This window comes from Rousettus aegyptiacus, unplaced genomic scaffold, assembly GCF_014176215.1.
Source record: "Rousettus aegyptiacus isolate mRouAeg1 unplaced genomic scaffold, mRouAeg1.p scaffold_m13_p_13, whole genome shotgun sequence".
Classification (NCBI taxonomy): Eukaryota; Metazoa; Chordata; class Mammalia; order Chiroptera; family Pteropodidae; genus Rousettus; species Rousettus aegyptiacus.
The window spans coordinates 80,509,988-80,534,160 of NW_023416288.1; the positions used below are offsets into that span (position 1 = coordinate 80,509,988).

Here is a 24,173-nt window from a genome sequence, read left to right on the forward strand (position 1 = left end):
CCCTCCCTTAGTAGTAAGTCATGAGCCAACAGTGTCAGAATTGTGTTCTGTCCCTCACTGGCGCATGCTCAAAGAAAACAGGACTTCAACACAACCTACCTGATATATATATGCGGGCCCTCTTCTCCCATTAGAATCACCATTGCCCCTTGCCGTGACTTCTAAGATTTCAAATTCTCTCACTGCCATAGCCAAGGTAGACTGACTGTACATGCCCAGATAGATGAGTCCATAGTAGTTTATGGAAGAGGTATTCTTTATTTAATTTTTGCTCCTTCTATAAAAGTTTTAAAACTGTTTTTAACCTCAGAATAAAATAGTTTTTAAAAACTTTCTGCAGATAAAATAAAAAGAGCAATATAATGTTGTGATCATGAACTCAGGTCAGAGATTCAAGCTCCTGGGTTTATTATATTCAGTCCTACCACTTCCTAGTCATGATACCTTAACCAGTTATATAAATGCCTCACGCTTATGTGTAAAATGGGTGTAAATATAGAATCTACCTCAAAAAGTTATTGGAAGGACTGAATGGGGTGGTACTTGTAAAGCCCTTGGCCACTCCTTGAGTAAGGGTTCTTCCAGGCAGATAAGCAGCGAGACTAACTTTTCAAGTGGAATATGTCTCCTTCTCAGAAGTTCTGAGGTCTGAAAACTTGCTTTGTGATTGAGGCAAGGGTCATTGTGTAGGCCTATATCCTTCTACAGAACAAAATCGCTTGCTTCTTCTATGTGTTCTAACCTTTCACTTGGCTGACCTGCATCAGTCACGTTATTGCATTTGCTTGAGGTTCATAAGCAGATGAACTCTGGTCCATTAACCACAGCAAGAGACAATATTTCCACTAGCTTGTAGGTGTAATTGACCTGATTGCTTGAACTAATTATGAGAGGTAAGTTTGTTGTTTTATCAACTAAACTAAACTGAAAACATAGCAGCTGGTGACATAACAGCTGTACCATCGTTTTTTAGTTTCTGACACTAACCACGTATAAAGACAGACTAAAAACAGAGCTCATCTTTGAAACAAGAGTTAGTTTACAAGGAGCCGTGCACTGACATGAGGGTCACCTTCTTTGACTTTCCTTACAGTCTCAGAGGATCCTAAGGATTTGAGTAACATACCAGATTTTGCACAAGAAATCATGTAATATATTTAATGTTTAAAAGGAAGCCTTGTTCCTTAATGCCTGTCTGGTTCTGTTTTCTAGTTAGCTCTGGGAATTGACCTACTAGATTAAATCCATCTAACTTCTTCCCTAGTTAATTTATTTTAATTTTTAAATCAGTTTTATGGATCTAGAATGAGAAGAAATAATCATCTTTTTCATGTATGGACACTCTGGAAAAGATTTGAGATCTCACAAAGATCTTAACGACTGTTTTTCACAATTTCTCTCCTTTTTAATCCATGGGATAACGGAACACTTGATATTTGCATCATCCATGAAGGGAAGAAGAGGGAGAAGTCCTGATCTTTGTCCTCTGGCCAATAAGGGCTATTGCAAGAAAGCCAGGATCAGGATACGTGAGGCAGTGGGAAGTAGGGACACCAGTCTGAATGGGGTCTATCTCGTGACCTGTGTCTCTCTACCTATCCAAAGACCAAGAGCAATTGCCTGTGCAATTGCTGATGCTGTAAGTCTTCCAACCACATGGCCACTCTTCACCTATTGTTACCATGACCTAAGGACATCATGAAATAGGAACACCTTTTTAGAACACTGTTCAGTTTATTATAAGTCTGATTGACAATAATATTAGCTATATATAACAACAGGGAAAGGCATTCTGTGAATATGTTTATTTCCAAAATTTCTCCATGTTCATCTTTCTTCTATGCCACTTCTGAATTTCAAGTTTTTCTTTCTCAGTCTTCCTGCCTTTTATTATACTTCCTTTGTCTTTTGGCCATTTCTCTTTCCAGTGTACCTTGACTTGCCTGATTCTTCCTCAAAATAACTTGGAACAATCACAAAATTCCATATCTCTTTGGCCCCTCACTCCAACCCCTAGCTTCCATTCTATGGGAATTTACCTTCTTGGGCCACCGGTTTCTTAACCCTGCCCTAGAAAAGCACCATGTAAGAGTTTCATTCCAAAATCAAAATCCGAAAAACATTTCTTGGTAGCCCTCTGGTGAAACCTATTCGAGCAAAGAACAATGATTTTGCATGGGCCCACTGAGCTTTTATGAAACTGTAGAAATGCTGCACTTCCCTCAAACATGGCCTATTTCTTTTGCTGAGCTAAAGTCAAGCTCTGCTAATTTTCTTTTGTGTCCTTTACTGCGGCTACCTCTTCACCAAGAAAATTCACGTCAGACCCTGATCCTACATGTTGGTCTATGTGACATAGATTATAATCATGAAATATTCAGCTATTTTCTTTTGGGTTTTAAAAAAGCGATTCCCTCTATAACCCTCTCTCATGAATGACTGTGAATGTAGTAAATAGACACAAAAATAGGGTACCCACTCCTTGGGTTTTGTTTCTGTAATAGTCCGTTTTACAGTCATGCTTTTTTGATGATGTTGCCACAACAATGAGTAAACCTGAATGTCTCGACTATCTTGTTCATAGGTGAATGTCCTATACTCCATAATTCCCAGCCAGTAAGCCAGCTTCCTTCCTTGAGGCCTGAACATCATCACTACCCAACAATCGATGAGCCTCTTCCACCAAGTAAGCTTTAGTTTTTAAACTCTGTGTCTTACTTCTTCCTATTAAGTCTAAATAGAACAATATGAACTTGTATGTAAACATCCAAACTCTTCCTCAATTTCATACCTTATAGTGTTATCAAAAACCAATATGGTGCCTACTATAAAAATTGTTTGTCTTTTAATAGTTTCAACATGTGATCTTGAAGAGACAGTCCAGTATTTTCAGCACCCCTCAATTTCTGAAATTAAGAGCATTTTTAATAAGACTTGACTAGTCCTTGCAATCTGTACATAACCCTTAATTCCCAAATTTTACCAACTTTTATTTAATGTGTTTCAAGATGAAATAATCTTATTCTTTTCCATTGGATTGTTATGTGATAAACGCCTCCATGTAATAAAACATTTCAATCCATCAGGACCCATGAACTTGCTTTTTTTTTTTTTTACTATAACTTGCATCAGTAGTGACAGCCTCAAACTTCCTCTGTAGTTCTTAGTGGTTTCCAGACAAAATATCATCTTTAGGGATAGAATTCAATATCATTTTCTCTTGATAACTATAGAATGTAATTAATATTTATCCAACAATCATTCGAACTTGGGAAAATCATTTACTCTCTCAGTGACTCAGTTATCTAATTTGTAAAGTAAACTTTAATTTCCTCATTTTGTAAATGCTTCTAGCTTTAACCTTGTACTATTCCATTATAATAAATTTGTAAGAAGGAACTGACACACCACTTAGCATCACATATGTTCATGAATTCTTCAACATCTCTGTTTTGGTTTAGGCTTGTTTTTCAAGCAAAGATAATCTTTAAGGTTTGAAACATTCTACAACTGTGAATTCTTTCTAGGATGCTAGGAATCAATGTTTCTTTACATTACATTAAGTGGTAACAGTTTTCAAAAGGAGAAATAATTATTCTTTAATTCATCTATTCTTGGTAATGTAATATACTTTGCATTCACATAGTTTTTCTCCTACTCAATTGTAATTTATCAGTGAGAAAATATGAATACTTTTAATTTGTAGATATTTAAAAGAACCCTATATTTTGGGAGGTGAGCCAAGCCAAACATTATGTCCTTTAACTTTTGACACTTGTTTTATTTATTGGATGATTGATTGATATATGAATATTAATTTACTACCCATAAGTGAATCGTAAAATTTAAGTGCCACTACAGATACTTCCTAATTAACACTTATCTGAAAAATATCTATAACATGTTTTCTCCAGGAAAGGAACACTTTCCCCATAACAAATAACCTATCACCAAGTTGACTTCTAATCTATGCTAGATAATAACTAGTTATACATATAGATATTATAAATAATTTAATATAACTCTAATTTAAATAATTACTTTATATAAACTGCTTTAAATAATGAAAACAAATTTCCCCAGATAGGTTTCTATTTTCTGTCCACATGACACTGGAAAGTATTATAAAAGTTGATAGTGAAGCATAACAACTAAATGTTTTTAATCAAATAGTAAATGGATGATTTCATTGCTGATAATCATCCATTCAACAAATATTGATTGAATACTTACTCTGTGCAAGGTACTATTTTAAGTAAGTAAAACAAAGAACCCTGCCCTTGTAGAGTTTATGGTCTAGTCTGGCAGAGATAGATAATAAAAAAAGAAAAACAATAGGAAAGCATATAGCATGTTAGATGGTGATAAGTGCTATCAAAAAACAAATACAGAGCAGGGGAAAAGCATCTAGAGTTTGTGGTGGTAGCTGGTTTGCCATTTAAAATAGGTGGTCAGGTAAACTTTACTGAAAAGGCAACATTTGATGCTACGCTTGGTGAAAGTAAGAGAATTATCACTCAATTATTGGGGAAGAGCTTTCTGAGCAAAAAGAACAGCCTGTCTAGTGGGTTTGAAGAAGAGCAGGGAGACAGTGCGTCTGGAGCAGGTGATGAAGTAGGGACCCAGATCACATTAGGCCTTGTAGACCACTTAAAAGCTTTGGCTTTTACTCTAGATAAAAGGGGGACAGTGTAGGGTTTTGAATAGAGAAGTGGTGTTGTCTGACTTATATTTTAAAATGTTTTCCATGGTTGTTGTGTTGGCATTAAATTAAGAAGAGGAAGGATAGAAGCATGAAATCCAACATAAGGTTATTACAGTGACTCAGGTGATAAACAATGGTGGCTTGGGCCAGTAGAGGAGCCATGTAGGTGGTGAGGAGTGGTCACATTACGGACATTTATTTTGTAGGTAGATTTGTTGACAGCTTGGATGTAACGTGTGAGAGAAAGATAGAAGTCAAGAAGACTTTAAGAATTTTTTACCTAGAATGATGGAGTTGCCTTTAACTGAGTTGAGAAGGGAAAGCTGCAGATAGAGAATGTTTTGGTGAGAAAGCTCTGAAGCTTTCTTTTGATTATGTTATATTTGAGACATCATCCAGATACTGATATCAAGAAAGCAATTGGAGGTGTGACTGAAGTTCAACAGAGAGGTAGAGACTACAAACAAGATATTGAAGTTATTAAAGTAAAAAAAGTACATTTTTTACTTTTGTTAGTAAAATAACTAAAGACACATTATTAGGCTCTTCGTCCTTAGACTTCATGGAAAAATACATAATTTAGTATGTGATAGGTCCTTCAATCACAAATGAATTGATCCAGATGAATTACTCTAATTTGCCTCAACATCATAAAGGTGTCATTTTCAGGAGTCTTTGTAGACATTACAGTGTCATCCGTCAGGATATACTGAGGCTGAAGTTCTATTCAAATTTTTTTTTATGTTTACAATATGGTTTATAAATTATGTGAAAGTTAATTTTTAACAAAGCAAGTCAGAAAACATGTTTATCTTTAAGTAGAACTTAAATTCTACTTAGCTATTATTTTCAGAATATAAGTATATAATTAGCACTACGTATTCCAGATATTTAATATGTTGACAAAAGGACCTGTCTGACTTTCATTCTATTCCATTAATGATTTAGAAGTGTTGAAACTTACAGAGAGAAATTATTATTATTGCCACACAATTCTCTAGTTTTTTTTCTTAAATAATTTAGGAGACTGGTGTCTTGTCTTTGAAGGAATCCTTCCTTTACTGTGAATGTCTGGAGGGCAGGCACATGTGTTACTCTGCAATGTGTCCTCAAGACCTGCCATAGTTTCTAGTTCATAGTGAGTGCTAAGAGGATTTTGTTCAATTTAAACGACTAATACCATGCTCTTCAAAAATTAAAGCTCATTCAAAAAGTAAAGCTCATTGGATAACAGTCACATAGGTTTCAAGGGGAAAAAATATCTGATTTTTGAAATCACTGAAATTTCAAATTTGGTAGATCAAGATGAATTACCAAGTAGTTACACATATTTACAATTTCATCAATGAGCTCATTAACATTTACACTAACAGCTGATGCCTGGATTATCTAGAATTTTAATTTTAATCAAAAGATCCTAGAATATATTTATACAATCTGACTAGACTTTCCTTTCAATTTCTTATAAGTTAAATTTGGTGTTTTCTTGTATTTTGGTTTTCTTTGGGCATTATTTGGCAATTCCTCAGATAAATGTCAGATATAAGTCATAATGTTCACAGACAGATAAATTGTACAGCTAAATTCTCAAAAAATACTAAATATATTGTTTTTCATTTAAAAATTTGAGAGTTGCTGTTGTGTTACCCGAATTGTAATTTTTTCAATAGAATTGTTACTATCCGATCTATTCCCAAAAGCTATGTTTTTATCACTTAAAAGGCTGAATAGTTTTCCTTCATTTACAGTCATTTTAGCTTTCTCTTCTTTAGCCTAATTCATTTCTCAGCATAACTTTATCATGAAGTCGTTATTTCTATCACATTTTTATATGTAAACTCTAAGAGCTTTGTTCATTTCTATACAATAGACATTGCTTTTCCATGTTAAGCCAGATATGTACATATTAACAGCCAGCTCCCTCAGTTTTGAGAATTTTTTCATCCATCCCCCTCCATCCCAGCTTCATACATGTACTATTTGTGTATATCTGTGATTCTACCTTTTAGATTGTTATTTAAATTTGAAAAGTGAAGGAACTTACTTTTGTCTTCGGGTCCTTGTACTGTTGAGATGTTGTTTATCAACAGAGATATTTAAGTTTGATGTTTGTTAATAGTTGTTATTGTTTTGGGTTTTTTTTTTTTTTTTTTTTTTTTGTCAAGAGCCATTTGAAAGCCACAAACAGATTAACTATACACTGTGAATTTACAACTTATCAGAAGGGTGGCTTGAAACCTTAAGTATTCTTTCTCTCAAGACAAATGGCAACCAATTAAAGTTACTAAGTATTAGAGATCATCTAAAGTTACATGTGTGGTAATTTAGAACTGTAGTTAAAACTGGCTTTAATATGAGGGCCATTATTTCCTCCCCCGACTAGTTACCTTCTATTAGATTTAGCAAAGAAAAAATTCTCCAGCATCTCAGTGTCAGCTCTCACTGAAAGACATTTCTAATCGTCCAGCTGTCATTTAAGTAGCCAACAAGACTGACAGGATGGAAATTTTTAACGAAAGAAATAAAATAAACATTAGACATTCCATTTAGAAATTATTACAATTTAACATAAGTCATATTTAAATAACTGCAGTTACTGTTTAGAATAGCCCAGCAGAGAATCTGAGTTTAGTAGGCTTTTTTCTGGAATGCCAATTCCATGCCAATGCCTCAGAAGTCATAGCAGATTTTGTGAGCAGGGTTCGACCTTCAGCAAATAACCAAAGGTGAGTTCTACCTGTAGAAGACCTAGAGGTGGTATCTGTTTCACAGAGATCAGTAGTTTGTTCTTCATTTTTCTTTTTGCCTTTTTATTATACACTAGACTGGGAAGCTCGTATTGACAGCCATGGGCGGGTCTTTTATGTGGACCACGTGAACCGTACAACCACCTGGCAGCGTCCGACAGCAGCAGCCTCTCCTGACGGGATGCAGAGATCAGGGTCCATCCAGCAGATGGAACAACTCAACAGGCGGTTGGTGAACAGCATGCAGAGTCCCCTATAAACTACAGTGAAAGGAGAATGACAGCTAAAGAAACCCATTACACTTTTCTGCTCAGATATATGAGGAGGCCGGAAAGTAATTTTGTATCTTAAGAAACCCTTTTATAGTAGGTACTTAGCTAGATTTAGAATTGGTGGCAGGAGAGAAGCTAAGCTTGAGTGTCATTTAAAGATGGGGAATCCTCTGAACTTCTTGATGTCTCAGGCTTGATAATAGATATTCTTAACCAAGGGATTCATGGAAGCTCACACCTCCATCCTAGGTATTCACTGAGGGTGTCAATGTTCCATGAACCCTCTAGAAATTGTATACAAAATTATACACGGATGTGCATTTTTTTGCTAGACTGATCCATGTCTGTCACAGATTCCCAAAAGGGCCTGGAATCTCAAAAGCTGAAAACATTTCAAGGATAGGTTCCATAGACTACGAAAAGCTCCCTAGAGAAAAACTGTCTCGTATATCACTGCATTTATATCTACTCTAGTTCCATAATTGCTATATACTCAAAAACAGTAATTCTTAAAAAGATTTCATCTTAGAAAAAGAAATGTTTGAAAACACTTTTGAGAATTGTTTTTTTCTAAAAACTAAACCCTTACTAGTGAAATTGTAAGATGTCATTTTCATTTTTAACCTGTAAACAAAATCCTAAATAGCATTTCTCCCATGCTTTGTCTTCAAATGCTCATGCAATAAACAAAGTCCTGGTGATTTTCACCTAATGCATGCTTCTATGCGTACAACAATAACCAGAGTTCAATTTTTTTCATCTCTGTGAATTTTTAATAGAACTAAATTGTCTTTTTTTTTTTTTTTTGGCTGATACAGTTAACTTTCAAAGGACATTTGCTATCAATAGCCGGACTTTGCTGAATAGGAAGTTGTATTTGCTACCTCCATCTGGACAGATAAAAAGAAAAAGAATTTAGAGACTTGAGAAAAAAAAAAACTACTTAGGGAAGGACAGATAACCTTGAGATAATTATGTATCCAGGCTCTTCAATATTTACCTTAACCTATTGCTTTCAAGCATTTAAATTTTGTCAGTGATTTGCCACAATAAAGGCAGCCACATAAAGTACACTGTCAGTCTTTAATTCACTGCAGATGCAATAACACAAAGGGGTCATTTTTGATGACATTCACTTATCAGGAAAAATTTACAACAATCACTGTCTCACAGAAAAACAGAAATATTTCTCAGTGTTGCAAGGAGTTTCCCTTGACTCTTGGTAGGGTGATCGTAAAAATCAAATGTGTTTCTTCAAGGAAATGCACACTGAGAAATATAGAGTACACAAAAGCAGTGTGCAGTGACTATGTTCAAACTCGACTACTCCCCAAACTTGACACACCCTTCACAGCCTATAAAGCCTTTGCCACATGCTCCCACTGCGGAGAAATCCCTCATTGCCTTCCTTACCTGGTACACATCTCTGTCTTACAAAGACCCAACACAAATGTCACGTGGTCCCTGAAACCTTCCCAGAACCCTCCACTTAAAGCCTGTAGTCATCTCTTCTATAGCCCCATGATCAATCATGCCTACCTCTGTTAGAGTTCATACATTCCCATCTTATTCTTCTGTATACCCTCTTCCAGTGACTAGTATGGTACCACAGTTAAACAGGATTCTGCACAAAACTGTTCCCCAGTTAATTTCTAAACTTTAAGAGTATTCTGAGTTAACTAACTCTATCTTCACACATACTTATTAAGCAAGCAGAAAATATAAATGTGTATTATCATTTTAAATAATCAATTAAAGTTGGATTTTTAGTTATTTGAATAAAATTATTGTTCTATCAAGGAATGGAATTTTTAAATGGAAAAACAATGATCTATAATCCTACTACTACAAAGTTTAGTTTTTTAAAAAAAAAATTCCATATGCCTGCACAGTCCTTGCATAGTTATAATGTCTAGTTAGTTTTATACTCACTTTTAACTTACATTATACGCATTCTCATATTTGCTACATAGTCTTAAGATTATCATTTAAGTAGTTGTATAGTATTCAAATGCATAAATGTAATTTAGTTAACTTAATTTGCCTTATTGTGGTACGTTTTGTTTACTACTTTTTATAACTATGTTAGATAAAGCCCAACAGACTGTTAAATATTAGTATTGTCTTGTGGTAGAATGTTTCCTTAGGGTTCAATGCCCAAAAGAGCAGGCCAGAGGAGATTCACATGGCTTTGGTATTTGATATCAATGCCTAAATGTTTTCTTAGGTGATTCTATGCTTCACTGCTAGCAACAACAGCTTCGCTTCCATCCCATCTTTCAGCGTGTTTTTGCTGAGATGTTCCTGGTATTTCAGTGGTTGTTATATTTTAGTTCTTGGAGGAAGACTCAACTTTTGTCTCCATGAGCTTTTCTTTTACCAATGGAAGTTCCTCCCGGGAATTATTTGTTCTTGGGCTTTGTTTTTGTTTGCTTTGGCTTAGTTTTGGAAGGTTTTTTTTTTTTTCTTGTTTTGTTTTGTGTATTCCCTTGGGTGTGTGTTCCTTAACAAATTAGGTATTCCAGCTGAATTTCTGGAGGTTGATGCTGGCCATTGGCTTGGTCAGTCAGAACCCCTGCACATAGACTTTCTACGTGTTCTGAGCTTCCTCATTGTACAGCCACTGTGTTTCATCACAAACTGTCACTTAACTGTATCTTCTATTAGTCAAGATAGCCACAAGACCTTCCCAGTTTTAAGGGGGAGGAACATTGATTCTGTCTCTTAATAAGAGAGTGGTAAGGTCCTAGAAGAGCATGCAGAACCAAAAATACTGTTGAGCCATTTTTGGAAATGCAACCTGTCATGAACCATTTAAGATATCTTCCTGACAGCAGATTCCTTGGTCTTTGGCAGGCCCTATTCTTCCCCCTGGGCAAGGTTACCCACTTAGGCAGCTTTTCATTGGCACATTCTGTCCCTCCCACTATGGCATGGCTTCACTCCCCGAGTTCCTGCAGAACATTACAGACAGACATCCTTACCTTCCCCACCATCTCCCTACCACAGAAACGCTGAAGTGGTAAATAAGCACTAGTATTTCTTTCATCCTCGATATAATTCTTTGCTCATCCCTGACCCCTTCCACATTGTTTTATAAAAGACCTTCTCAGGAATGCCTCACAGTAACTGCTCAAGAGTGAATGACTGAGTCTCCCTAAGTAAAATAAAACTTAAAGAAAGCCCCAGACCAGTGACTCTCACACCAAAATGTAGATAGTAATACCTGAAGAACTTGTTAGAAATGCAGAGTTTGATTTTGCTTCAGTTTCTGTAATTATAATGATCACCCAGATGATTTTCTTGCAAGTGGTCTGGAGACCACACTTGAAAAAAAATTCCTCTTTAAGGTTAAAGAAAGATGTCATTGGTCTTCAGAAGCCCTGCCATAGCAGATTTTGTCTGTGTAACAGTGTGTCTCCCTTGCCCCGACCTTGGATTACACTTGAAGACCTGGTTATTCAAAGAGCTACATGGACTCACTCTCCTCCTCCACTTCATGCCTCTTCCTCCACTCCAACAACTCTTTCCTGAGCATAAGACCCACATAGCAACATTCTCCTGGCTATTGTCACTTGTATGACCTTAAAGACCTCCAAGTCAACACATCCAAATCCACATGAAAATCTTTCCTCCCCACATGCCCATTCTCTTGTTCTTTTACAGTGTTGGCACTTCCTCCTCCCTGGTCAAAGTAAAAGCCTTGAAGATCACAATTGCCACCCCCCTCATTCAAACTACATATTTAATCAGATCTCAAATCCTATTGAGTGTACATATAAAATTATTACAAATTCTACTGCTAAACATCTTTTGAATTGGGTCACTTCTTTCATTCCTGCTGTGCCTTGAAGAAAGGGGATGCTGAATCTTAGTCATGTACTTTGGTAGGCTGAGAGATATTAGGTAATAGAGAGGTCATATGGGGAAGGAGAAGGGAGGCTGCTTGAAGTGAAGGAAGTAGAGCATTGTAAGCAGAAAAGAGACAGCTAGACATCTGCCTAAAATTACAATGTAAATTAGGGAGATTTAGGAAATGTACTTTTCGGTCAGATAGAGGTGATTGAGTGTCCCTACAATAAATATGTTTTCCCTTCCTCAGTATTAGACTTAAAGATCCAATACAGTTTACCACCCCTTCCTGGCCCAGGCCTTCAGCATCTTCAGCCTGGACTGGTGCAGTAGTCCTCAACTGCTCTCCCCAACTCTATAGGGGACGTCATTTTCAGTGTACAGCTGAGTCTGTCTCTGTTTTTCAGCAGTTACCGAGCCCCTACACCAGCTGTTCTCAAATTTGATTCCAGTAGCATCAGTATCACTTGGGAAGTAGCTAGAAATGCAAATTATTGCCTTCTTCACCTAGACAGACTGAAACAGTGAGGCTCTGGGAGTATAGCCCTCCAGTCTGTGTTTTAAACATCCTGCAGGTGATTCTAATGCAGCTCAAGTTGGAGAACTTGTGCCTAGAGAATAACATTCAAACTGCTGCCGGCGCAACCTGCTAGGTGTTCTCTGCCTCCCCTCTGCTGGTCTCCAAGCACTGCCCAAGGCCCACATATCCTGATGTCACCATCAGGCTTCTCAAAGTTCTCCAAAGCTGAACTCTTTGGGGCATGTTATCATCTGTGTGTGTGTGTGTGTGTGTGTGTGTGTGTGTGTTTCCCTGCAAGCTCCCCAGTTAATTTATACTGATTTCGAAATGAATATACCTTAGGTGTTTCCTCATCTGTATTCACACAACTCTCACACATCTAAGAGAGCTTTTTCACATTGGTTATGGTTTACTTAGAGTTCCTTTTTGACCGTGTGTGTATGCAGAGTGCGATGTCATATTCTAGTCTTCTCTTTGATCTGAAAGTCCAGCACAGAGCCTGGAAATATTGGAAGAGTTAGTAAATATTTACTAGATACCTGGCAAGATGACTGACTGGCCAACCAATTGACTAAATCTCCAACTTGGGAAGAAAAATAAAATGAGCCTTTAAATAAGCAGAAAACATTTGGCTGCCATGACATTTTTTTTTTCCATCAGCCTACTTGTGTAGTATAGTATTTCCACAACCCCTGCTAGTTGTTACCTGTCAAGTAAAAAAAGGTGGGAAGTAGAAATACTATTCTACTTAGTAGACTTATTATAATAATCTATAGGTAATTTGATATCTTTATTATAACATTTTAAGTTACTTCCCACAGCTTTATTTTAGATTTTGCCAGATTTTGTTTAGTTCAAGGTATATGCAGTTTTTTAATGATTAGTTATTATTTGTGTTGGTTTTTTTAAAAGTCACCATATTTAAAACTCATCATAGCTCACAAAACAAAGAGAAGTCAAATCATCCAGCCATACTTACCTTGGTAACTGTTTTGGCTCTCTTGTGGGAATTTTAAGTATCTTTTTCCTGACATTCAAGACAGTTCTTTAAAGATTTTCCCAGTTATCTGATTCAAAGCACCAGCCTCCAACAAATCAACAAACAAAAGTTAACTCCTGTCTTTCCATTTCCTAATGCAAAGGTATCAAAATATTCAGCGAACCATTGCAGCAGAGAGGCCTGAAGAAGATTCCGGTAGCCAAAGTTGTGAGCAAGCCCCAGCAGGAGGCAGCGGAGGAGGTGGCGGGAGTGACTCAGAAGCCGAATCTTCTCAGTCAAGCTTAGGTATGTAAGGAGAGGTCCCCAGACTTCTGGGAAGGCATCTTGTTGCTGTGCGACAGAGTGTACTGAGTCCCTCTCCTTACCCTGTGCCATTGTGCTATGCCCTAGGGGAAAGAAAGCAATGGGATGGGTGGAGGTCAGCGCAGAGGATAAAGAGGCAAGGTACCAATAAGGTAAAACAGACAGAAGTTTCCCACTTGAAACTAAAGAAGTGGATTCACATAAAGAGAACACCAGCACCATGGCTTGGGAGTCTGATTTCCAGGGACTCAGGACTGAGTTTTTTATGGTACTTGTGCATTAAGGCAATTTTTTCAGTAGCTCAATTATTTCTAGTTAAGTAAATTTATTTGTTATTATCCTAAGGATTTTCTACTTATAAATAAAACATGCAATAAAAAATTCAGTTTACTTCAAAAGAATCACATAACAACTCTACAAATAAAAATAATTATTTGTTTGCTTTTGGGATAAAATACAATTCCCCCTGAGGGAGTACCTGAGAGTAAGGAGATTTTCCCATTGGACTTATGGTTATGCATACGATATGAGAGCCTTTCTACCAAATACTATAGGCATTTGGTTGTAATTTCTTCCAAACTGCCTGAGTGAACTCAGATGAGAATATTCAAAAGGCATAGGAGACTGGCTTTCACTTATATCTGTAATGACATAAAATTACCACAGTGACATCCTAATAATCTACTTTTTTAAATGGAGTTAAGTGATGGCAAATTTATTTACAAAAAGAAAGCTCAGAAAATAGTCTGAGTAAGCAAGTTTGTGTTTCCAGTCTTGCCATGTCTCAGCTCTCTACGATAATGCAGAATAGTGGACATTTTCATGCATTCTTTTAAATGTATGTTCACAGTTCCATCAACAATTTTAATTGCCTCCATTTTATTTTATCAGATATACTAATGAAATTGACTAATTTAGGCTTTTCTATCGTTAATTTCTTTGACCTTCTGAGAGCAATGTGGTAAAGTGGTTGAGCAATTAAAAACATGAGGAGCGAAGGAGCAGAAAATATATTTCTGAATTTAGTATTAGATCCACTGGCATTTGCTGTGTAACAAACTCCCAAAGCTTAGTAGCTTAAACCCACATCCATTCATTTATCCCACAGTCCTGCAGGTAGGAAATTTGAGCAGAGCTAAGCTGGGTAGTTCCTCAGGACACCTCGGGGCTTATCCATGCATCCTTGGTCAGCTGTCAGATCAGCCATGGTCTGTCTTCCCTGAGAGGGTAGCTTGTTCCCATGGCTACTCATCTTGTACCAGGCTAGACCAAGTTTGTTCTCATGGTGGTGGTAGAGTTCTGAGTGAAAATGGGGAAACACAGGCATCTTGAAATCCTGACTTCAAACCTTTGCAAAATTCTGTAGTTAAAACCAGATACATCACCAGCTCAATTCAACAAGGGAGGATGCTGCAGACTCATGTAGATGGGTGTGGATGCAGGGAGTGGAAGAATTGTGGCCTTTCCTGCAACCTATCACAGCTTTGATTAGAAATTTATAAAGAAAAAAAAGTCATTGACATGAAAGAGAAAAGGTATTCAAGGACTTGAGGCTAACTGAAGTTATGCAGGAAACTCCTAGGACATAATGGTTCTTAACTGACATACACAAAGTGATATGATTCCTAGTCAGTTCTCTGTAATATCTGGTCATATCACCAATTCTTGGTCAAATTAATATTAAAAACAATAGCTGACTCTAACTGTATAAGTGAAGGCTTGTGTGCTGCTCATGTACAGAGAAGTACTGTGTTTGAAATGACTTTTCTCCAACACACTCTGTTGCTTTGCTTCACTTTTTCCAGATCTGAGGAGAGAAGGGTCACTTTCTCCAGTAAATTCACAAAAAATCACCTTGTTGCTGCAGTCTCCAGCAGTCAAGTTCATCACCAATCCGGAATTCTTCACTGTACTGCATGCCAATTATGTGAGTGATCCAAAATGGCAGAGTGAACATGGCTTGGCTTTGGTGAAGACCCAAAATACAACTTTGCAAAGTCATTTGATACATTAAAGTGTGTAGCATTTTAACCCAGGCAAGAAAAAAACAAAAACAAAAACAAAACAAAAAAAACACTCAGTCCACTCTTTTTACCCTCTTTAACTCTTCCAAAAAGGAGAAGAGCTGGGTTTGGAAATGCTGTTGCTTCTTCAGGTTTTTTGTTAGACTCAAGTTCGTTAATGGCAATGAAAGTTCTTTGCAAAGAAACATTAGTTTTATTATTGTAAAATTTTTAAAGGAACAAGATTATGAAGTAGATAGATTCCCTTTAGCCTGAATTATTTTATAAAATCACTTTTATTAATGAAATTTTAAAATAGATTTATCCTAGATGAATAACTAAGTTTATTTTTAATACAATTAGTCATTTTAAATATCACACTTAAGTTAAATTCGATGTGATTGTTTACATATGTAGCTTTTTTTCAACTTGTGCGTATTTTCAAGAAAGGAATGACATGATACCACTATATTCATTAGTTCTTTTATTCAATGGACATTTTCTGTAGTTCGGGCACAGATCTAGGTGCTGGAGTCACAAAGACAGATTAGGCTGATACCTAAATAGCAGGAGCTCTGTTTTGCAAAGCAACAGACATGTAAAAAGACCTGTCTAACGTGTCCAGACAGGACCTGACCTCAGTGAAGAATGAAAGGCTCTACAAACACAGAAGATGGAACAGTGGGAAACATTCTTGAGGAGGCAACTTCTGAATTGAGTCTTGAAGGTTGAAAGTGTCCAGGGAAGAAGTTACAGGCAGAAGGAGAAAGGATACAACTGAAGGGGCCAAGGGTGGGTCCAGTGTGGCTAGAATGTGGTCACAAGCACAGGTGGTAAGAAGGGCTAGAGAATAAGTAAGAGAATGCCTGATAAGACATAAACAAGAAACTAGATCTACTTCAATAGGCAACAGGAACCAACAACAGTCTTAAACATTGGCATTAAATGATCAAGGTGTTTGATGAAGTATTTTCTCTGGTGGAAGTGTGGGAGAAACTGAGGAGCTAAGACTAGAGGCTGATTCAGCTGCTCAAGTGAGAGATGATTGAGGCCTGCCCTAAGTAGGAGCTGGTTGTATAGAAAGGAATGATTCAGTTCAGGAGCTATTTCTGCATAGAATCAATAACAGTGCTTGGGACCACTGTGATTTAGAGGGATGGGACATGAGGATTCAAGAAAGTCTGAATTCTTTTTGCTTTGGTCACCTGTTAGGTGGTGACTCCATTAAGCAGATGTAGTAGTTTCATGAGGTGACAAAGGTTGTTGCAGGGGTAGGAAGAGATCAGATTTTAGTAGGTTACAGCTGAGAAGCCTCTGGGATACAGAGTGGTTAGACCCAGAGCAGCTGCCCAGTGGTGCAGGGGTGAGTACCAAAGAGGGACATGGATGCCAGAAATTGATGCCCTTAGCACTGGACACCAAGGGACCCTGAGTTAAGAGGAGCCACTGTACCAGCCTGCTCTGGCTACAAGAAGTCTTTCATAACACACACACACACACACACACACACACACACACACACACACACACCATCCCCATGTACCATGAATTGTCATTTGCACAATTAAAAACTACTGGAACTTTAAAAATTTCTTTCTCATCCACCAACACCTCCACACACAAACATTTATACAGAGGATTAGAAGGAGTGACAGACCTCTGAAGTCCTGCCTTAAATCCCAGAAAGCCTAAATTAATAATCCCTGTGATTATTAGACAGATAAGAAGAAAAAGGCAGACCTGTGTAGTCAAAGAAGGATCCATGAAAGAGAGACAGGAGTGATGTTCAGAGAAGTAGAGAGAGACTCAAGAGAGGCAAGCTGCTAAGAGAGAGGGAGGAGGGAAGATAAAGGAAGAACAAAGGAAGAGAGATTTTGAGATACATGAGGAGGTCAACTGTGTCCAAGGCTATGAAGCAGCAGGTAGAGTTAGGATCTCAAAGAGGTTTAAGGGTACTCATTTAATTTTTGAGCAAAATCTCTGCTTCTGAGGTGGTGCCCTTGAGGCTTACAATAAATGGCTGTGCAGCAATCACATTATATCACATTTAGGTGCTCAGAGTGTACTTGGTCTGTGTTTTTATTTATCTTTCACTCTCTACTCCAATTGATTCTGACCCCATCTCAGAATGCCTACCGAGTCTTCACCAGTAGCACCTGCTTAAAGCACATGATTCTGAAAGTCCGGCGGGACGCACGCAATTTTGAACGCTACCAGCACAATCGGGATTTGGTGAATTTCATCAACCTGTTTGCAGACGCACAGCTGGAATTGCCCCGGGGCTGGGAGATCAAAACAGACCAGCAGGGAAAGGTGAGTATGACTGTTGTGTAGGCTTTTCATCAAAGAAGCTTTTTCCTGGAAGGAGAAGATAGTGAGAAAGTGGGGAGAGAGTTTGGTGAGGAGAGGAAAGCCTATGTGTCTGATACATGCCATTCGCCACCAGTAGGAAGGGGAGAGTAACTATCCACACAGAGCAGGGTTTTTTGTCCTGTGCATTGTTGGATGGTTAGCAGCATCCCTGGCTTCTGCCCACTAAGCCAATAGCATCCCATTCCCCACAAGCTGTGACTTTGCTATATGACCCCTGGGGAACAAAATCACGTCCAGCTGAAAACTACTGTCTACTGTCCACGTCTTTTTAAATTTAGCTTTGGAACTTGAAACCAGATTCTGTTCAAATCTCTTTCTACTGTTTTGCCTCCTTAGACAACTAACTCTCAGGAAATTAAATTATTAGTTAAATAGGAGTGATATTATTAGATAATTCATTGTAATTTCTCTAATAAGCCTTCAATACTCATTAAAACAGCCTGGAAAACAGTGATGGAATATATTGAGCCTGTGTCATGTTAACTGGCTTGCATTTTGCCTTTGCGTGACCTTAACCAAAACTGGTCCTTCCCAGTAATGCTTTAGAAGCCTAGCTGAGTTCGCTAAAATGACAATGTTTTTATCTCAATCATCATCAGCCATCTCAATGTATTTATAGAACAAGCCAAAAATTTACTAAAGAATTGTCCCTGTGCAATCTTTTGCAAACTTTGATAGAAAGAACCCCTCCTTCTTTTAGGATCAAAGAAATCAGAAGCCTCACCAGCAGACATGTCTTTCAGTGGAAAACTGCATTATGCAGTTCCTTTCCTCTATGATTGTTAACCTGCAAAGCCACAGTTCCTCATAGTGAGTCGATGGGGTGTTATTGATCCCTGGGAGCCACAATTCCTCTCCCACAAACTCCTTATTGTGCCTCAGCACCTGGACTCTAGAGTATGTGGAGAGATTGTGTCTACTTAATGCAAGTCTGTTAGTATAAGGAAGCTTTATGACCTGCTCCTCTGTAGTTGGGGGTTAATTAAGGAAAGGAGGTGCCTTGTTAACTGAAAAGCCACTATAGCCAGAATCTGCTCCCCAGGACCTTCTCATTTACAAGATGCATCCTCCACTGGGAGAATGACAGTGATTTATACTGTGAGGACTTGCTGAAGTATGTTAGTATAGGAAATAAAGTCTGGGCCAGAACAAAAAGTGAAGAATCAGTGCTAGGGTGTACGTGCCTTGTCTCTGTGGTCCGTAGTGGTGGCCATGTTTGTATTTATTGCTTAACCAATATGTCAAGAGGACACTACTATGAATCAATGAACAGAAAGGCAGTGTTTTTTATGCAAAGAGCACACACAAATACAAACTGATTGTTTAGCCTTGGATTTCCATGACTGAAGATCTCATACCAAGATACAAATAGCAGAAAGCCCATGGAATGCAGGAAGGCCCCAAATGCAATAAGCCCTGGTCCTCCATGGCACACATCACCTTCTGGTCCTCACACAAATAGAAAGCGCAGTAGCTGAGACATGCACTGAATATTTAATCATTTTAAAATGCATATTAGGGAATTTCTGGTGAGACATTTTCCCTTTAATTTTGTTTAGTGTGATAGTATCATACATAAGAAAGAAAAAAGTCTAAATTTGAAATGGAAAGACTTGAGTTCTGCTTTCAGTTATGATACAAGCTAGCTGAGTGATGACAGACACACACATAAAGGGTCTCTCTGACTCCCTATAAATTGAATACACACACAGACTCACAGTTGTCAGACAAAATTTCTAAGAGGCAAATCATGTTCTGAATTGCTGGGGTATAGTAACCTTAACTTTGAAATGTGTAACCGCAATCCATATGGTAGAGAGGAATGATAGAGGATAATGGAAAAAAATAGAGGTAGGAAGACTTGTGTACTGGGACTGGTCCATCCCATTCCAGACTTATGACCCTGTAAAAGTTGCTTTGCCTCTCTGAGTCTCATTTTGCTTATCCTAAAGTAACAATAATAATGCCTGCCTTTCCTTCATGATTTCATAACTGACATAAAAAGTAAGTTAATGTGAGAATCTGCTTCTTGCTTTATCGGCACATTCAGAGATGACAAGCTTCACTCTTAGTATGCACTGTGGTAAGAATACAAAGAGTGAGGCCATGTTGTTTGATGTCTTTGCAGGCATAGTCATCCCCACAAAGGGTCACAGAGACAAAGACTAAAGCAAAGAACAAAATGGCATCTGACTCATTTGTCATTTTGAAAGTCTGACAGAAGAGGTTACAGGACACAACCTCTCATTGACTTTGGTAGAGATTGCCTGTGGGCCTCAAGTAAGTTCTAGAGCTGAGCTGAAGAAGGTGGTTACCATCCAGAGAGGTGCTGGAGCTGAGGACATGGGACTGGGGGCAAAGGGGAAGATCCTTATTGAGGCAGACATGAAATGGTGGCAGGAATGAAAACAACAAAATGAGAAGGGGCCTATGAAGACATACTATTACGCAAAGTAAACAGAATCATGATCTAAGAAAATTATATCTCATAGTATAATTTTCTCCAGAAAATAGAAATGAATTTTTAAAAGATATCTGCTTATCATCCACAAAATGATACAGAAGCACATCACTTCTATTGAGCAAGAAGAAGCCATGAACAAAAAACAAGCTGAGAGGAAGGAGACATAAAAAAATAAAACTAGTATATGATCTAGCAATCCCATTTCTAGGTGTGTGTGTGTGTACACATACATATATAAATTAAATCAAAATCTTGATTTTGATGCAATAGCTGGGCTCCCATGTTTCTTGCAGAATTATTCATAGTACACAAAATATGGAAATAACCTAAATGTTCATTGATGGATGAATATACAAAGAAGATGTGGCATATACATGCAATGGAATATTATTCAGCCTTTAAAAAGAGGAAATTCTGACACATGCTACAACATGAATAGACCTGGAAGACATGTTAGGGTAAATCAGCGAGTAACAGAAAAAAAAATATTGTATGATTCCACTAATATGAATTTATAAACTAGTCAACCTCATGGAAATAGATTAGAATGGTGGTTGTTAGGGACTAGGGGAAGGAGAAAATAGGGAGTTTCTGTTTAATGAGTACAGAGTTTCAGTTATAAATGATGAATAAGCTGTACAACATCATGCCTATAATTAACAACACCATACTGAGCACTTAAAAATGAATTAAGAGAGTGGATCTCATGTTAAGTGTTGTTATTACAATTACAAAAAGAAGAAAAGAAAATGGGAGGAAAATAAACATTTTAAGATTGCAAGAAAAGTGTAATAGCATAGGGATAAACACAGCAGAAATGCCATGTAAAATCAAATCACTGATAGAAAATACGAACACAGAAGCAACCCCCAAGTGGTGGGATAAAAAAAAAAGATTGCAATCAGTGAAGGAAAAGTTTTAAATAATCAAAAACTGAAAAAGAAAAAAAAAAAAAAACATATCTCACCTTCTCAGTGAGGCCTCCCCTAACTATTTAATTTAATACCACAAGCTCCTGCAAGATCCCTAACCCATGTGCTCACTGTATAATTTACCTATTTGTTAGGTTTCCTGTTTTGTCTGTTTCTCCTAGCAGAGTTTTAAGCTCCTTGAGAGCAGGAATCTTTGTTTTGCTCATAGATGAAATCCCGAGAGCATAGAATAGATCTTGTCACATACTTGGCAATCAATAAATCTCTGTTGTATGAATGACTTATAGCTAATTCCCAAGGCAGAAACTAGATTAATATGTACAGCCATAGTAATTAAATATTAAATATTAATTTAATTAAATTAGTAAGTATTGAAAATAAAATTTTGTAATGTAAAACATTGTTCAGGTGGGCAAGTTAATTGAGCTCATCGAATTATAATAAAATTAATTAAAACAAATTCTATATCTACACATACTCTGGAATGTCTTCTTTTTGATCTAATCAATATATAGCCATGGTAATATGACAGTTACCTACAAAAGAATAAAAATCAGACAAGCTTTAAACTTCCCATTCATAAAACTAAACTATAGAAATGCACAGAACAAAAACTACAGGTTATTGCCTCCAGACAAATTGGTATTATGGAAGTGAAAATACACTAGAAAAACAATGTCATGTGCAAGATTTCTTGCAGAATTATCCTACTCTTACCTATCCTAAGAAAACACTAAAGCTATTCTCCAGATGGCTCACAATATAGCAGAAGAGGAAATCAATAATGGAAAAATAATATAAAAGGACAGGTGGTGAATATTTAAATAAATCAAATACGTAAGTATAAATGAAAATGATTGCTGTTAAATGCTTCAAAATATATCAGAAAATATAATAAAATATTATAAAAATATATAACAAAAAAAGAATAGTTTCATAAGAACGTGTTGGATCACTATCCCCAAACTAGAATGGAAAGCAAGAGGAAGCAGGAAGAGGGCAGGTGAGGAGTGCAAGGAAAGTTGTACTGACTTCCTAGCTGTGTTTAAGGGTGTCAGATTGGATAATTTGAAAAACAAAGACTAAATATAGTTAAACTTAAATGGCAACTGTTTGTATCATTCAGAACAAGATTTTTTTCTCTTTCGAATTTCTACAAAAATAATTAACATAATATAGTTATATAGCAGAACACATACACACAAAAAAAAACCATAAGAAAACAATGAAACTAGAAACAATAAAAATAAGATAACAAAGGTAAAACCAAGTATAAAGTTAAAAACAATAAGTGAAAATAAGATAAACTTAGGTGCCAAAAGGAAAAACTTTTAGATTTGGTAATAAACAGATCTGGCTTATAAAAAAGACATCACCATTAAATGATTTATCCAGGCACCAAAAGTAGAAACCATAAAAAAAGGATATGTTTATATGTCGAAAAAGAAGGCTACCATAAATATTTAAAGGTACACAAAAAAAATTGAAGAAAACATTTACAATATGTATGACACAAGGGTAATATTTGAAACGTAAAAAAAAGTAAAAATAAAATAACTTAAACCTTCATCTTAGATAATTTTATGAAATCCAGTCCAAAAAAAAATGATTCATAAAGTTTAAAAATAAAAAAAATAAATATTAATACTGTGTGAAACAATAACAGGAAAATTAATGGTAGTGTATTAATATCAGACAAAAAGTTCAAATTCTGAATCATTAAATGAAATTAAATAAAGGTTTTATGTTAATCAATGGCATAATTAAAATGTATAATAACCATAAATTTTATAAGCCAAATAACATCATATTGTATTAAAGAAAACTAAAAGAGAAATATGAAAGGAAATGAAAGAAATGCAGTTGTAGTATAAAAACATGTTTTATACCTACCAATTTGACAGAAAAAATAAACAAAATAAGTCAGGATTAAAATAATATAGTTTTGTATTATGGAATTTAGTTTAAAATAGAACTTTCATGGATCTTAATTATCTACAATTTTCATTTGTCACTTATACCTCAATAAAGGTGAAAAAAGTAGAGCTGGCAGGAGTGGACAAACAAAAGTGTTGTAATGTCTGCAATGGAATGTTATTCACTGCTAAAAAGAGAAAAAAATCAATTAATTACTACAATGATGAACCTTGAAAACATTATGCTAAGTGAAATAAGACACAGAAAAATAAATATTGTATCTCATATGAGAAATATAGACTAGTCAAAGATATAAAGACAGAAAGTAGAATAGCAGTCACCAGGGGCCAGGGGAAGGAGGGAATAAAGAGTTATTTTTAAGTAAGTTCAGAGTCTCAGTTTGGGAAATGAAAAAGTTTGGAAGATGAATAGTGGTAATGGTTACACAACAATGAATATACTTAATGCCACTAAATTGTACACTTAAAAATGATTAAACTCTGCTGGATCTACTTTGAGGATGAAGACCCTTCTTGCCCTCACAGTCAATAGTCTAGAAAAAGTAGATATAACTCTGAAAGGACACATGATTATTGTGAAGGACCCCAGAGGCACCCATTGGAGGGACTTCAATCACATCGATGTAGAACTCAGGGTCCTTAGGAAAAAAATAGGTTGATAAATGATGGGGAAATAAAAAGGAACCTGGCTACTGTTCGCTATGTGTAGTCATATACAGAACAAGATTGAGAGTGTTACACTGGGCTTCCAAGATGAGGTCTACGTATGCTCACTATCTATCAATGTCGTTATTCAGGAGAATGGTTCTCTTATTAAAATCCAGACTTCCTTGGGTGAAAAATACATCTGCAGAGTTAGGATGAGGTCAGGTGTTACTTGTTCAGTATCTGAAGCCCAGAAAGATGAGTTAATTCTTGAAAAAAGCAACATTTAACTTGTATCAAATTCAGTAGCTTCGATTCAATAAACCACAACAGTTACAAACAAACATATAACATTTTTTTGATGGCATCTGTTTCTTAAAAAGAAACAGTTCAGCAGGCTAATCAATTGTGTCAAGGTGT

At 36.6% G+C, this 24,173-nt stretch overlaps 1 protein-coding gene across 4 annotated transcripts in view; it reads left to right on the forward strand.

Annotated features, from left to right (window-relative positions):
* HECW1 (HECT, C2 and WW domain containing E3 ubiquitin protein ligase 1) overlaps positions 1-24,173 on the forward strand; it is a 455,900-nt gene that overhangs the window by 302,864 nt on the left and 128,863 nt on the right. For 3 of the 4 annotated variants that reach the window (XM_036231048.1, XM_016118947.2, XM_016118946.2), the window contains 5 exons: positions 2,585-2,686; positions 7,530-7,680; positions 13,239-13,381; positions 15,205-15,326; positions 17,530-17,715. In XM_036231048.1, coding sequence (XP_036086941.1) covers positions 2,585-2,686; positions 7,530-7,680; positions 13,239-13,381; positions 15,205-15,326; positions 17,530-17,715 — 704 coding nt within the window. The remainder of the gene's footprint in view (positions 1-2,584; positions 2,687-7,529; positions 7,681-13,238; positions 13,382-15,204; positions 15,327-17,529; positions 17,716-24,173) is intronic. The other variant, XM_016118948.2, reaches the window with a different exon arrangement.